Here is a 15,546-nt window from a genome sequence, read left to right on the forward strand (position 1 = left end):
CATGCAGGGGCCTATCAGTGCCACAGAGAGCAGAATACAGAGATAGAGTGGCTACAGGAAAGAGGAAATGAGATACAAGGTACAGGAAGCAAAGTACCACAGATTGCAAAGATAAAGGAGCTGAAATTTCTACACAAAACAGGATATTGAGGAGCAGTGAGATACCTTAGAGAGCAGAATGCAGAGGTAGATTGGCTTAAGTGAAACAGGGAATGAGATATAGAATACAGAAAGTACTATAGATCTTTACGTACAGAATAAAGAGACAGAGCGGTTCCAGTAATGAGAAATCAAGATATGGGGGGAACTGTAGAGATAGCATGGAATTCAGAATATAGAATAGAGATAGAATAGCTTAAAGGAAACAGGAAATGTACAGGCACGGGAAGCAAGGTACCACAGAGAGCGAGACAGAGTAGCTACAGTAACCAGAAAATAGAACAGTTGTGGAAATGGACTGTTGCAAACAGGAAATAGGATATTGAAGAAAAGAGAAAATGTACAGATACCATAGAGAGCAGAATAATGATAGATTGACTACAGGAAGCAAAGTGTAGAATAAAGAAAGAGTGGCTACAGGACAAAAGAAACTTCAAGGAACAGGAAATGAGATACAGGAAGCAAAGTACCACAGATAAAATAAGCCAGAATAATAGATAGACATGCTACAGGACACAAGATAATCATAGTGAGCCGAATACAGAGAGTAAGTACAGGAAACAAGATAAAAGGAAAAACGATACAGGAAGCAAAGTAGCATAGATTGCAATGTTCAAACTGAGGATATAGAATGGTCACATGAAGAAGAAACTGAGAAAACATGGAGCTGCAAAGGTCCCATAGAAAGCACAAAGCAGAGATAGAGTAGCAACAGAAGATAAAATAGCAAGGTACCATAGAGTAAAAAGTGCAAAATAAAGAGATAGAGATGCTACAGCCAACAGAAACAAGATAATCATGGAGAGCAGAATTCAGAGGAAGAATGAGTACAGGAAACAGGAAATTGAATACAGGAAAGGGGAAGCAAGAGTACCATAGATTGCAAAGTCCAGATGTAACGTTAGAGAAACTACAGGAAATAGGACACATTGAGTTGAGGAAGAAAGGAGACACCAGAGAAAACAGACATTTTATATAGATTGGACAACAGATACAGGAAATAGGAAGCAAACTACCATAGAGTAAAAAGTACTGAATACAGAAACAGAGCAGTTACAGGAAACAGGAGAGTGGAAAAGGGAAACTGTAGAGATATCATAGAAAGCAGATACAGAGAAAGACTTGCTAAGATGAAACAAGATACAGGAAACAGGAGCAGAGTAATAACAAAAATACAAACAAAAAAACGAATGAAAGAGGTAGATTGACTACAGCAAACAGCAAACAAGAAAATCATAGAAAACAGTAGAGATAGATTGACTACAGAAAGCAGGAAATTAGATACAGGAAGCAGAAAGATACAATAGAAATAAAGTACAGCGATAGAATGTATTGGAAATAAATAAAGTTAAAAATGCAGAAGCACTGAGCACCATAGAGTTTAGAAAATGAAATGAGATGCAAATGGTTTGGAAGAAGGGAAAGTGAGTGCGGGGGTTGCTAAAGGAACTTGGAGAACTGTGGGGGTAGGGGGGAAGAGAGAGGGAAGTACAATAGACTTTGGAAGGCAGTATAGAATGGTGGGATGAGACAAAGGAACATAGATATAAGCCTGTTAAAGTGGCTGTTAAGGGGTGCGGCTACCATAGAGCCCTAGTGAGGAAGAATAGATATGCTGGGATGGAAGGAGCCATAGCGCCTGAAGAGAGTGGAGTTGGAGGACTGGGAGGTGGAGGGGGGTTTGAGTTGTTTCATAACAGTGGAGATTGAGAGGAGAGGAAAAGAGGTACATTACTCAAGGAGGGGGAGATGGAGCATACATGGAAAACAACAGGCAGAAAAAAAAGAAAAGACTGATAAAAGAATGAAAGAGGTAGAAAGGGAAAGAGAGAGAAGATACTGTCCTTCTGTCCCTCTCCCTGTCTCTCTCTGTGTCTGTCTCTGTGTTTGTGTCTCGGTCTGCGTCCCTCTCCCTGTCTCTCTCTGTGTCTGTCTTAGAGCCCTCCTGCGGTGGTTCCCCATCACACTCTGATTTATAAGCAGCAGAAAGTCTTCTGACAAATGAAACAGTGACAGGACGCAGTCTCGTACTTTGCGATTTGGGCGAATGTTCGATTTGGTCTAGCCCTCAGTCTCTGCGTCTCTGTCTCTCTCTGTCCATGTCTCTAATGTAAATCAGACACATAATTGACTCTAGTGTAATATACCAGTTATGCAGTCGGAGTCTGTTCAAGCCTTGTGTGCGGGCTGAGCTAATTCTCTCAGTCTCTCACAGATCCACTGATTCAAGAAAATAAGTAACTAACAATGAAAAGCATCCATTTAAAATAGCTTCCTCACGTCAAATTTAAATTAAATTAAATTAAATTAATAATAATAATAATAATAATAATAATAATAATAATAATAATAATATTAATAATAATAATAATTCCTATGTACACTTCAACTGTAAAAATATTAAAGTCATTCTTGTCTTGTGCCTCCCTGTGTCACAGCAGGAACAGGAAGTGATGTCATTCTCAGGCAATGTCTTTTCCTGGGGGCCAGCCTGGGGAAAAACAGGGCCTCTCTGGCAGGAAGTGATGTCGTCACCTGGGACAGGAAGTGGCTCGTGTGCGTGTCCCGTGGGGGTCAGTAGGGGGTGAAGCGGTTGTAGCCCCCCCGATAAAGACTGGCCTGAGGGAGGGAGGGAGAGGAAGGATATGTAATTGGTCTCATTAGATAATTAGACTAGTTTAGTCTAAGTGCTCAGTGATTAAAACATCGATTATGTGGTTACTAATACAGAAATCGACACGGACGGACGGACTGACTGACACACTGAAAATCTCTCTCTCACCATGGTTCCCACTCCGTAGGTGGCAGTGGGGCCGACAGAGTGATGGTAGGGGTCAGCGGCTGCAGTGTACACTCGTCCGTACCTAAGAGACAGAGAGAGTATATCAGTCAGAGTCAGCCAGTCAGTGTGTCAGTCAGTCAGAGTGTCAGTCAGTCTCTCACCCGTCGCTGTATGCTGTTGTTGTTGTGGCTGATTGAGCAACTCGATATGCAGGATATCCCCCCTGGAGAGAGAGAGAGAGAGAGAGAGAGGGAAGCAGAGAGATATAAACTTTTAAAGGTATACATATAATGTATACAATTTCAGACACACATATTTATCTGTGTTCAAATATTGGATTTATGGTAATAAAACACAGATACTCACATAAACCTCAGTACCATAGAGTCCATCCTGATACACTACCCTGTAACACAGAGCAACACACTGAGAAACAGAGCAACAGACCGAGACACAGACTGACACACTGAGTTGATACGCTGACTGACATATGACTTCTGTAATGTTTTACCCAGGGTAGGCGGGGACGGCAGTGGGCGTGGCCCCAGTAGTGGCAGAGCGTATTGTGTTGTAGACAGCTCGGCCACGCCCCCTCAGGGCAGCACCCCGATACGCCAAAGTGGGAGACGCCATTGGATAGGGGAAACTGGCCACTGAGAGAGACAGAGAGACAGAGAGAGTGAATACGCTGTACATGGGATGATATTAATACTGACTGACTGACTGGACACTACAGTACATTAACACTGAATGACTGGACACTACAGCACATTAACACTGACTGACTGACTGGACACTACAGTACATTAACACTGACTGACTGACTGGACACTACAGTACATTAACACTGACTGACTGACTGGACACTACAGTACATTAACACTGACTGACTGACTGGACACTACAGCACATTAACACTGACTGACTGAACACTACAGTACATTAACACTGACTGACTGGACTCTACAGCACATTAACACTGACTGACTGGACACTACAGTACATTAACACTGACTACTGGACACTACAGCACATTAACACTGACTGACTGACTGACTGGACAGTACAGTACATTAACACTGACCTGTGTAGAGCTCTGGTGCGTACATGGCTCCCATCATTGGATTGATCTTCCATGCAGCAGCTGAGACAGAAAAGAGAGAGAGACAAGTTGGTACAGTACTGACACTGACTGACATCATACAGAGACACACAGACACACACATTGAGACAGACTCACCATTAACCAGTGGTGTCTGTGGTTTCTTGGTCACCACTCTGGCTGTGGCGTTATTCACCTGAGAGAGAGAGAGAGAGAGAGAGAGAGAGAGAGATAGTAAGGTATCCATGAAGTGTGACACAGTGTTATTATGACCAGGTCAGTCAGTCCAGTGACACAGTGACTGTTCCAGTGTTTCAGTGGGACTGACCTCTATCTTCCTGCCCTCCACGATGGTGCCATTCAGCTTCTCTCTAGCCCGGTCTGCGTCCATTGCAGTGTCAAAGGTCACAAAGCCAAAGCCCTGATACACAGAAGGAGAGAGGGAATTGGATAGGGATAGAGATAGAGTGAGATGGAGGGAAAGAAAGATGGGGAAGAAAGGGACAGAAGGAGAGATTTCAGAAAGAGGGAGAGATAATCTGAAAGGATGAGGCAGTATGGTGTATGACATGCAAAGGATATGCTAATGCTGGAACAGCAGTGCGGTGCTCTGTAATTAGGGACTCGGCTCAAAGAGTAATACTGAAAGGACAAACTAATTAACTAATTAACTGACCTTTGATCCACGTTCATTAAAAATGATCTCCACATCCAAGATCTTTCCAAATTGCTGAGAGAGAGAGGGAGAGAGGGAGAAGTCAGTGCTACTGTATTATAGTGTCCAGTCAGTGTTAATGCACTGTAGTTTTATACCCCCCCTCCACCCCACTCTCTCTCTCTCTCTCTCGCTCTCTCACCCCGAACATCTGTCTGAGGTCGGGGTCTCTGAAGCGGAAGGGGATGTTGGAGACATGGAGTCTCTTTGGCTGGGCCTTACCCGCCCCGCCCCCCGCCTCCTCCTCTGTCCCGGCAACCGCCCCCGACGCTGACACCCCCAGATTAGGTGGGGCCTCTGAGCCCGGGACGGAGTCCTCCTGAGAGAGAGAGAGAAAGAGAGAGATGGAGGGAGAGACAGAAAAAAAAGAGGGAGCGAGGGAGGCAGACGGGTGATGGAGAGAAGAAAGATGGAGAGAGAGAGAGAGAGAGAGAGAGAGAGAGAGAGAATCACCATCGGCAGAAGCCTCTCGTTTCATTTCCAATTCACTGCATCCCATTGGCTTAGTTCTGAGTGACAAGAGGCAAGAACCAATCAGCATTCGACATCCAGGAGTCCTGCCCAAGCAGCCGTGAGGAGGCGTGACCAGACCTCTGTAGGCAGATCAGTGAAACTTATTCAATTAAAATTCATGATAAATTGACTTCTACATCGTTTTAGTGAGCCAGCCTACTTCATGCCAGTTAGAGAAAGTAAAGGATAAAGTTTTGGCCAAATGAAACAGTAAAGAAAAAACAGATTAAGGAGAAACAGTGAAGGAGGAGCAATTAATAAAATAATCGATAATTAATTTGTAAAAAAATACAGTTTCTCTGTGTCTTGCAACATTTTCCATGTTATGTTTGTGATTTTGGCAGCTAAAAGAGTCACAGCGCCCCCTCACTGTGTACAGGCCATAGAGGGAACTGCAGGCCACTGTCATAATAATAATGATAATAAGAATAATAGTAATAAGAATAATGACATTAATTTGGAGTGAAACAGCGCCCCCTCACCCTGTACAGGACAGCGAGGGAGCTGCTACTCACTGACCATAATAATAGTCATAATCGTAGAGTGTGCAACAGCGCCCTCTTATCACTGTGCAGTCTAACATGGGAACTGCAGCTCACTGCGACTCTCCCACTGGAAATGACAGACAGCAATATCAGGGTGATGAGAGTGAGAAACAGCGCCCCCTAAACCAGCGCAGGACAGAAGGGGAACTGCAACTCTATACATACACTGTAATACACTGTGGAATATTTTTTGATTCATGAAAATATAAAAACAATGCCAGAAATATATAAATACATACTTTGAAATTAAAAATAAATGAATGAATAATTATATAAATATTCTTTAGTCTCAATTTGGAGCCCTCATGCAGTAATGAATCTGTGCGACAACACCAACAGTCATCCACTATCCCACGATGCACCACGATGCCAGTGAGTGACAGAGAGAGAGTGTGTGTGTTTGTGTGGGTCAGCCGATCTAGGCAAAAACAACAGCTCTATGGTCATTCCACAAAAAGAAGAAATGAGGGGAAAAAATGAGAAAAAGGAGAAAAATGTAGGGGAGAGAGAGGGGGAGGCAGTGACAGAAAGAGAGTGGGAGAGAGAGAAAGGGGGAAGAAGAGAGAGAGGGAGAGACAGAGGCAAAGAGAGAGGGGGAGGAAGTGACAGAAAGATAGTGGGAGATAGAGAGAGATGGAGGGAGAGAGTGCTGCAAAAAGTAAAAAAAAGTCAAAGAAAGTCAATAAAGAAAATAAAGTAAAAAAATGGAAAAGAGAAGGAGGTGAACAGCCGCCACAGGCAGGAAGTTGCGCAAGAAAGCGAGGGAGGAGGTCAGAGGTGAAAGTTCGGAGGTCAGTTTGGGGTCACGGTGCTGCGTTGTTTCGGCCCGAGTTAAAAAACATGACGCAAAATTCTCAGGTAACGATTATTAATGTTGAGAGAAAGAGAGAGAGAGACACAGAGACAGAGAAATAAAGAGAGACATACAGAGAGAAAGAAAGATAGGGAGCCAGAGTGACGCAGACACACAGGGAGAAAGAGACAGAGTGACGCAGACACAGGGGGAGAGAGAGAGAGAGAGTGACACAGACACAGGGGGAGAGAGAGAGAGAGAGAGACAGAGTGACACAGACACAGGGGGAGAGAGAGAGAGAGACAGAGTGACACAGACACAGGGGGAGAGAGAGAGAGAGACAGAGTGACACAGACACAGGGGGAGAGAGAGAGAGAGACAGAGTGACACAGACACAGGGGGAGAGAGAGAGAGAGACAGAGTGACACAGACACAGGGGGAGAGAGAGAGAGAGACAGAGTGACACAGACACAGGGGGAGAGAGAGAGAGAGAGAGAGACAGAGTGACACAGACACAGGGAGAGAGAGAGAGAGAGAGAGACAGAGTGACACAGACACAGGGGGAGAGAGAGAGAGAGAGAGAGACAGAGTGACACAGACACAGGGGGAGAGAGAGAGAGAGACAGAGTGACACAGACACAGGGGGAGAGAGAGAGAGAGACAGAGTGACACAGACACAGGGGGAGAGAGAGAGAGAGAGAGACAGAGTGACACAGACACAGGGAGAGAGAGAGAGAGAGAGAGACAGAGTGACACAGACACAGGGAGAGAGAGAGAGAGAGAAATGCAGAGAGGGAGACACACAGAGACACGTGGGGGTGCGGAGTGTGGGGAGTGAGATCACGATGCAGCAGATCTGAACCTGAGACAGAGACGCGGGGGGGCGAGGGGGGCGAGCTGATGGGACCCCCCAACACTGCGGCGATGAGGCGTCACCAGTTACACTGAGCACAGAGTCTGTGAGGGAGGGGGCACAGTTACTGGACTGGACTGTACCGTGTGTGTGTGTGTGTGTGTGTGTGTGTGTGTGTGTGTCTGTAGTGTGTGTGTGTGTGTGTGTGTGTCTGTACTGTGTGTGTGTGTGTGTGTGTCTGTACTGTGTGTGTGTGTGTGTGTGTCTGTACTGTGTGTGTCTGTACTGTGTGTCTGTACTGTGTGTGTGTGTGTGTGTGTGTCTGTAGTGTGTGTGTGTGTGTGTGTGTGTGTCTGTACTGTGTGTGTGTGTGTGTGTGTGTCTGTACTGTGTGTCTGTACTGTGTGTGTGTGTGTGTGTGTGTGTGTGTCTGTACTGTGTGTGTGTGTGTGTCTGTACTGTGTGTCTGTACTGTGTGTGTGTGTCTGTACTGTGTGTGTGTGTGTGTGTGTGTGTCTGTACTGTGTGTGTGTGTGTGTGTGTCTGTACTGTGTGTCTGTACTGTGTGTGTGTGTCTGTACTGTGTGTGTGTGTGTGTGTGTGTCTGTAGTGTGTGTGTGTGTGTGTGTGTGTCTGTACTGTGTGTGTGTGTGTGTCTGTACTGTGTGTCTGTACTGTGTGTGTGTGTGTGTGTGTGTGTCTGTACTGTGTGTGTGTGTGTGTGTCTGTCTGTGTGTGTGTGTGCGTGTCTGTAATGTATTATAGTTTATTAGTGTATAATAATACAATTCATATTATTATTATAGTTGTACAATATAGAGTGCTAAGAGACTATAATGTATAATGTATTACACTGTACTGTATTAACTCTAGTGTACTGCACTATACACTGTAGTGTAGTGGGATACTGTACAGAGGCTGCACATACTGGATACACACCAGCATGCCCAGTACTCCCAGTACAACAAAACTCTCTTACTGGACTGGAAACAGGAGTAAGGATTGTTATACTGACTGACTGACACATTGACACACTGACTGACTGACACATTGACTGACTGACTGACTGACACCCTGACTGACACACAGACACACTGACTGACTGACACATTGACTGACACAATGACTGACTGACTGACTGACTGAGATTCCACAGACTGACACCAGCCCTCTCTCCCTCCCTCCCCCTCTCTACAAGTTACTGACAGACTGCAGTCAGCTGTTCTGTTTTAGGAGTGAAAGAAAAAAGTTCCTCACTGAGACCCTATAAGGACACTCACACTCACACACACTGACACACATACATGACACACTGACACTCACACACACACACCTCTCTATCTGAGCTTCTCCCTCTTTGTCTCCATTCTTCTCCCCTCCCCCTCTCACTCCCTCTCTGCTCTCCCTCCCTTCCTCTCTCTCACCGTGTTGTTGTCAGTGCTGTCAGAGTGGCCAGTCTGATAAACTCTCAGCTGGTGATGCTCCTGAAACTGATCCTGCCCAGAGTGCGTGGGGTTAAACTCTAGAGGTTGCAGGCGGCCTGCCTGGGGGGGCGGGACCTGTCCCGGGGGAGGGTAGGCAGGGGGTGGGGCATATACCTGAGAGAGGGAGGGGTCAGCAGAGCCCGGCCCCGCCTCTTGGGCCGGACCACCCTATAAGAGAGAGAGTGAGTTATACAATAAGAAACATAAGAAGAAACATAAAGTTTACAATCGAGAGTAGGCCATTAGCCATAACCCATAGCCCCACGTAGTCTCCTCTGTTCCAGGGTGAAAAGGTTCAGGTCCCTCAGTCTCTCAGTAGGACATTCCTTGTTCTCAATCCTACACTTTTGACAATATACCCTAACATTGTGTTTGCCTTTTTTTATTGCTTCCCCACATTGCTTGGATGGAGAAAGTGAGGAGTCCACATTGACTCCTAGGTCTTTCTCATGCGTTACTTCCTCTAGTTCTATTCCTCCCATAGTGTCATTATAGTGGACATTTTTATTACCTGTGTGTAATACCTTGCACTTGTCCACATTGAATTTCATCTGCCAGGTGTCGCCCACAACTGAATATTATCTAAGATGATCTTCACTGACTGAACACTAGAGCACATCAACACTGACTGACTGGACACTACAGCACATTAACACTGACTGACTGACTGGACACTACAGCACATTAACACTGACTGACTGGACACTACAGTACATTAACACTGACTGACTGACTGGACACTACAGCACATTAACACTGACTGACTGGACACTACAGCACATTAACACTGACTGACTGACTGGACACTACAGCACATTAACACTGACTGACTGGACACTACAGCACATTAACACTGACTGACTGGACACTACAGCACATTAACACTGACTGACTGGACACTACAGCACATTAACACTGACTGACTGGACACTACAGTACATTAACACTGACTGACTGACTGGACACTACAGTACATTAACACTGACTGACTGACTGGACACTAAAGCACATTAACACTGACTGACTGGACACTACAGCACATTAACACTGACTGTATGACTGGACACTACAGCACATTAACACTGACTGGACATGAATGTCTGGCTGAGTGCTACAGCGCACTCATCTCTTTACAGGCACAGCAAGGGAACTGCAGATCTCAACAAGAAACATCAGAATCAAATAAGGACAACATGAAAGAAAGAGAGAGTGAAGGAGATACAAGAAAAAGTGATCATTCAAAATGAAGAAACAAAATCACATAAGAGAGAGAGAGGGCGTGATTCACAGAGAAGGAGATGGAGAGAGATGGGGGGAAATGGAGGCAGAAGCGCACACACACAAACACATTACTAAAGCACCGCAACACACTTCTTACTGACCTGTATCTCTCCAAGGACCCCTCTCTGCCTCTCTCTCTCCTTGTGTGACTCTCTCTCTCTCTCTCTCTCTCTCTCTCTCCCTGACATAAACACTATACACACACTGGCCCCTCCCTCCCAGCTACACACACACACACACACACACACACACACACACACCGACCAATCACAGCACAGGCAGGGGGCGGGGCCAGTGTCTGAGGCCCACCCGATAGGGACAGGGGGCCGCTGACCCACACACCTGTCTCCAGCTGTCAGACAGGGCTGAGACGTGCTCAGAGACACCCAGACCGTTTCACAAAGACAGACAAACTGGGCCTCTCTCTCCCCACCCCCATCAGTGTCAGGCTAATTATACTCTTCTGAGACACAACTGTTCAACACAAAGTGACAGCTGAAAGAGATGAAGAGATAAACAGAGAGACGAGAGACGGGGTAGTTGAATTTAAAAATCAACTAGTTACTGACTGGACACTACAGCACATTAACACTGACTGACTGACTGGACACTACAGCACATTAACACTGACTGACTGGACACTACAGCACATTAACACTGACTGACTGCACACTACAGTACATTAACACTGACTGACTGACTGGACACTACAGCACATTAACACTGACTGACTGACTGGACACTACAGCACATTAACACTGACTGACTGGACACCACAGTACATTAACACTGACTGACTGACTGGACACTACAGCACATTAACACTGACTGACTGACTGACTGGACACTACAGCACATTAACACTGACTGACTGACTGGACACTACAGCACATTAACACTGACTAACTGACTGGACACTACAGCACATTAACACTGACTGACTGACTGGACACTGCAGCACATTAACACTGACTGACTGGACACTACAGCACATTAACACTGACTGACTGACTGACTGGACACTACAGCACATTAACACTGACTAACTGACTGGACACTACAGCACATTAACACTGACTGACTGACTGGACACTGCAGCACATTAACACTGACTGACTGGACACTACAGTACATTAACACTGACTGACTGACTGACTGGACACTACAGCACATTAACACTGACTGACTGGACACTACAGCACATTAACACTGACTGACTGGACACTACAGCACATTAACACTGACTGACTGCACACTACAGTACATTAACACTGACTGACTGACTGGACACTACAGCACATTAACACTGACTGACTGGACACTACAGCACATTAACACTGACTGACTGACTGACTGGACACTACAGCACATTAACACTGACTGACTGGACACTACAGCACATTAACCTGCCCTGGTCTTTGTATTTGTTGGACTGCTCATAGTCTTTATTAATTATTACAACCATGAAATGTACAGAGATACGAATGCTTCAAGCATCAGCACAGCTCTCTCTCTGCTCCTGTGCGAATGTGCTATAACAGTTTTCTTTTTGCATTCCTGCCCCTCTCTTTCTCTCTGACACACTCTCTCCATACAAGGGCAAGAAAAGGGAGAGAGAAAATAGAACTTCTTTCCACATACATCTCTCTTTCTATGTCTGTCTTTATCTCTCTACCCATTCTCTCTCTCTATCTCCTCTCCACTTCTCTCATATCTCCTCACATTCTTAAATCTCTCTCTCTCCCTGTCTGTTAACAAGTTGGCGATCTGAATTTGAGTTATTTGAATCCACATAGACTCTCTCTCTCCTCCTGCCCCCTTCTAAGCAGCTGTCAGGATGAGAGTCAGAGGTCAAAGGGCCAGGTGCATGATGGGACAGGTGTGGGGGAGGGGATGGGTGACCTCAGCTGTTCCCAAACTATTCTCCACTTCCCTCTCTCTGTCCTCTCAGCCCTTTCTCTCTCTCTCTCTCTCTCTCTCTCTCTCTCCTCTCACAGTGCTTTATTGTCATGACCAGTATTAAGTATTGCCAAATAATTTCAAACAATATATATATCTATATACAGTGCCTTGCAATAGTATTCAGACCCCTGACCAATTCTCTTATATTACTGAATTACAAATGGTACACTGACATTTCATTTTATTTTAAAACACTGAAAAGGTGACATTGGTTTTATGTTTGGAAATATTTCTAAGAAACATAAAAAAATGAAATATGAGAAGTGGTCGGGGGTCTGAATACTTTTGCAAGTCACTGTATAAATATATATGTAAATATATACATATAAACACACATACATACGAGTACAGATACACACACCTATTTATATACATAAAAGCAAATTAGTAAATTTAAACAATCGCTCTCCCTCTCTCTGTCTCTCTGTCTCACTGTCCCTCCCTCTCTCTATTTCACTTCAGTTTTACTTTTGATTCTGAAAGACAGTAACACAGGTTTGAAGTCTCTCTCTACATGTGTCTCTGTCCCGGGGTGTGAGTGAGACAGTCCAGAGGGGGGTGGGCAGAGAGAGGAGATAAGATACTAGCCTGAGCTAATTTTACACGACAGAGAGAGACAGAGAGAGACAGAGAGAGCGAGAGAGAGAGAAAGATTGCAGTCGGTCTATTTTAACCTGCTGTCAAATTCCTGCACAGTATCTGCTGTCCCCCGCCTCTCCCCCCTCTCTCTCAGCAGCTAGTGTATGACACCTCGGGTTGTGCAGTGTTGTGTAGTGATGGGCTACTGTGTAGTGTAGTGCACCTGCATCCTGTAGGGCATTGTGGTTCAGTGGTTCAGTGTGTTGAGCTGCAGTGTAGTTTTGTGTAGTGTGTTATACTCGAGTGTAGTCTGTATCTGTGATGGGTTGTGTTTAAACATTCATGACTGGTAAACAACATTACACTAAACATTACTGCACTGCAGTTCTACACAACACTGTACTACACTACAGTACACACTACACAACACTGCGCTACAATACAATACAGACAACACTAAACTGTGTTACAATACACACAACACTACACTGTACTATAAAATACACCACACACAACAACATCCCAAATCTTTGATCAGTACTGTACACACACACACACACACATACACGCTCTCTCTCTCTCTCTCTCTCTCTCTCTCCCTCCCTGACACACACACACACCTATTTCTTTTAAAACAGATTAAAAGATCTATTTTACGAATTGTGTATTTTTCCTACACACTCTCTCACCACTCCTATAATAAACTGTGTAACTGGGGTTCGCAGAGGAGGAGTGTAGCAGCGGCTGCATGGGCCTCAGAGCTGGGCTGTATGTTGAGTACAGGAGGCTGATGGAGACCGTTTACAGAATTTTCTGATGATATCAGGTAACTGCAGCAACAGAGATACAGGCAGGACAATGAGATGGGCGGACAGACAAACAGACAGACAGATAGATCGGGGGAGTTTCTGTGACACAGACAGACCCAGGGAGAGAGACATGCACACACACCAACCAGTATAGAACAGAGAGAAGACAGACACAGGAGGGAGAGGTGTAGCAACGACAAGATAGAGAGAGAGAGAGAGAGAGTGAGAGTGAGAGTGAGCGAGAGAGAGAGTGGGACATAAACAGGACATTGAGAGAGACAAAGACAACCACACAGAGACACCCAGGGACACATGGACACACAGGCACACAGAGAGACACAGAGACACAAACACACACCAGCCAGTAGAGACCAGAGAGAAAGGCACTGGAGAGAATAGTGTAGAGAAGACATAGTGGGACATACGCAAGACATAGTGAGACACACACAGACAACCACACAGGGACACATAACACACACAAACACACAGAGACACACAGACACACAGAGACACACACACATACAGACACACACAGAGACATACAAACATACAGAGACATACAGAGACACACAGACACACACAGACAGGGACACATGGAGACACACAGACATACAGAGACACACAGAGACACACACAGACATACAGAGACATACAGAGACACACAGACACACACAAACAACCACACAGGGACACATGGAGACACACAGACATACAGACACACACAGAGACACACAGAGACATACAGAGACACAGAGACACTTGGGAGAGGCGCTCGTACCTGGACCAGGCCGGGGTAGCAGGATGCAGGCTGGGGATAGACGGGCAGCCCGTACGGGTGGAGAACCACTGCAGGAGAAGAGAGCATGGTGCATAGCCAGAGAAAGAGAAAGAGAGGGGGAGAGGGATAGGAAGAGACAGGAAGAAAGAAGGGAACAGTCAGAATAGGAGGGAGGACAGGAGGAGAGAGAAGGAGAGGGAGACTGGGGTGGGGAGGGGGGAGGACAGGAAAAGAGCAGAGAGGGAAAGAAAGACTAAGAAGCTGAAGTAGAACACAAGTTCTTGTAGCTTTGGGACAGAAAGAAAAAAGTTTCCCAGGAAATCACATCAGAGTCTAATTCCTTCTCTTCTTCTGCAGCGTTTTCCCAGGAAGAGAAAAACTGTGACGATTCCCAGGAGAGAGAGAGAGAGGGTGAGAGAAGACAGGGCAGATAAGAGAGGAAGACAGAGAGAAAAACCCGAGTAGAGTGCAGGAGAGAGAGACGGACTGAGAGATCAACTGGGCAGATCTTAAGACTAAGGAGGGGGGGGGGGTTGTCCGTGTGTCTGTCTGTGTGACGGAGTGAGACAGCTGCACGGGTCCAGTTACTGCGCCGTATTAATAGACACCCTCCCTCTGTTCACTGTCCTCCCTTCCCCCTCTCTGACACCCATCCACCGCTCTGCCTGGAGTTGCTGTGCTGTAGTGTCCAGTCAGTCAGTGTTAATGTGCTGTAGTGTCCAGTCAGTCAGTCAGTGTTAATGTACTGTAGTGTCCAGTCAGTCAGTGTTAATCTGCTGTAGTGTCCAGTCAGTCAGTCAGTGTTAATGTGCTGTAGTGTCCAGTCAGTCAGTCAGTGTTAATGTACTGTAGTGTCCAGTCAGTCAGTCAGTGTTAATGTACTGTAGTGTCCAGTCAGTCAGTGTTAATGTGCTGTAGTGTCCATTCAGTCAGTGTTAATGTACTGTAGTGTCCAGTCAGTCAGTGTTAATGTGCTGTAGTGTCCAGTCAGTCAGTGTTAATGTACTGTAGTGTCCAGTCAGTCAGTGTTAATGTGCTGTAGTGTCCAGTCAGTCAGTCAGTGTTAATGTGCTGTAGTGTCCAGTCAGTCAGTGTTAATGTGCTGTAGTGTCCAGTCAGTCAGTGTTAATGTGCTGTAGTGTCCAGTCAGTCAGTCAGTGTTAATGTGCTGTAGTGTCCAGTCAGTCAGTC

General features: G+C 45.6%; 1 protein-coding gene across 1 annotated transcript; it reads right to left on the reverse strand.

The window, feature by feature from the left end:
* Positions 1 to 1,110: 1,110 nt before the first annotated feature.
* rbfox1l (RNA binding fox-1 homolog 1, like) lies at positions 1,111 to 14,861 on the reverse strand. The gene is made up of 12 exons (XM_066712772.1): positions 14,356 to 14,861; positions 8,887 to 9,114; positions 4,901 to 5,077; positions 4,720 to 4,773; positions 4,372 to 4,464; positions 4,182 to 4,239; positions 4,026 to 4,085; positions 3,453 to 3,594; positions 3,308 to 3,347; positions 3,103 to 3,164; positions 2,942 to 3,023; positions 1,111 to 2,778 (listed from the first exon to the last, which is right to left on the reverse strand). Exons 1-12 carry the CDS (start codon positions 14,440 to 14,442, stop codon positions 2,734 to 2,736), a joined length of 1,128 nt encoding a protein of 375 aa, XP_066568869.1. The 5' UTR covers positions 14,443 to 14,861; the 3' UTR covers positions 1,111 to 2,733.
* Between the last annotated feature and the right edge of the window lie 685 nt (positions 14,862 to 15,546).

Source organism: Amia ocellicauda, chromosome 1 (genome assembly GCF_036373705.1).
Source record: "Amia ocellicauda isolate fAmiCal2 chromosome 1, fAmiCal2.hap1, whole genome shotgun sequence".
NCBI classification, from domain to species: Eukaryota; Metazoa; Chordata; class Actinopteri; order Amiiformes; family Amiidae; genus Amia; species Amia ocellicauda.

Bases quoted from the DNA above. Each gene is read 5' to 3' on its own strand.
- rbfox1l (XM_066712772.1), bottom strand. From the start codon at position 14,442: ATGCTCTCTTCTCCTGCAGTGGTTCTCCACCCGTACGGGCTGCCCGTC. The intron at 3,348-3,452 runs GTAAAACATTAC...TCTGTGTTACAG, and splicing joins GCCGTCCCCGCCTACCCTGG to GGTAGTGTATCAGGATGGAC. The intron at 2,779-2,941 runs GTGAGAGAGAGA...TCCCTCCCTCAG, and splicing joins CCTACGGAGTGGGAACCATG to GCCAGTCTTTATCGGGGGGG.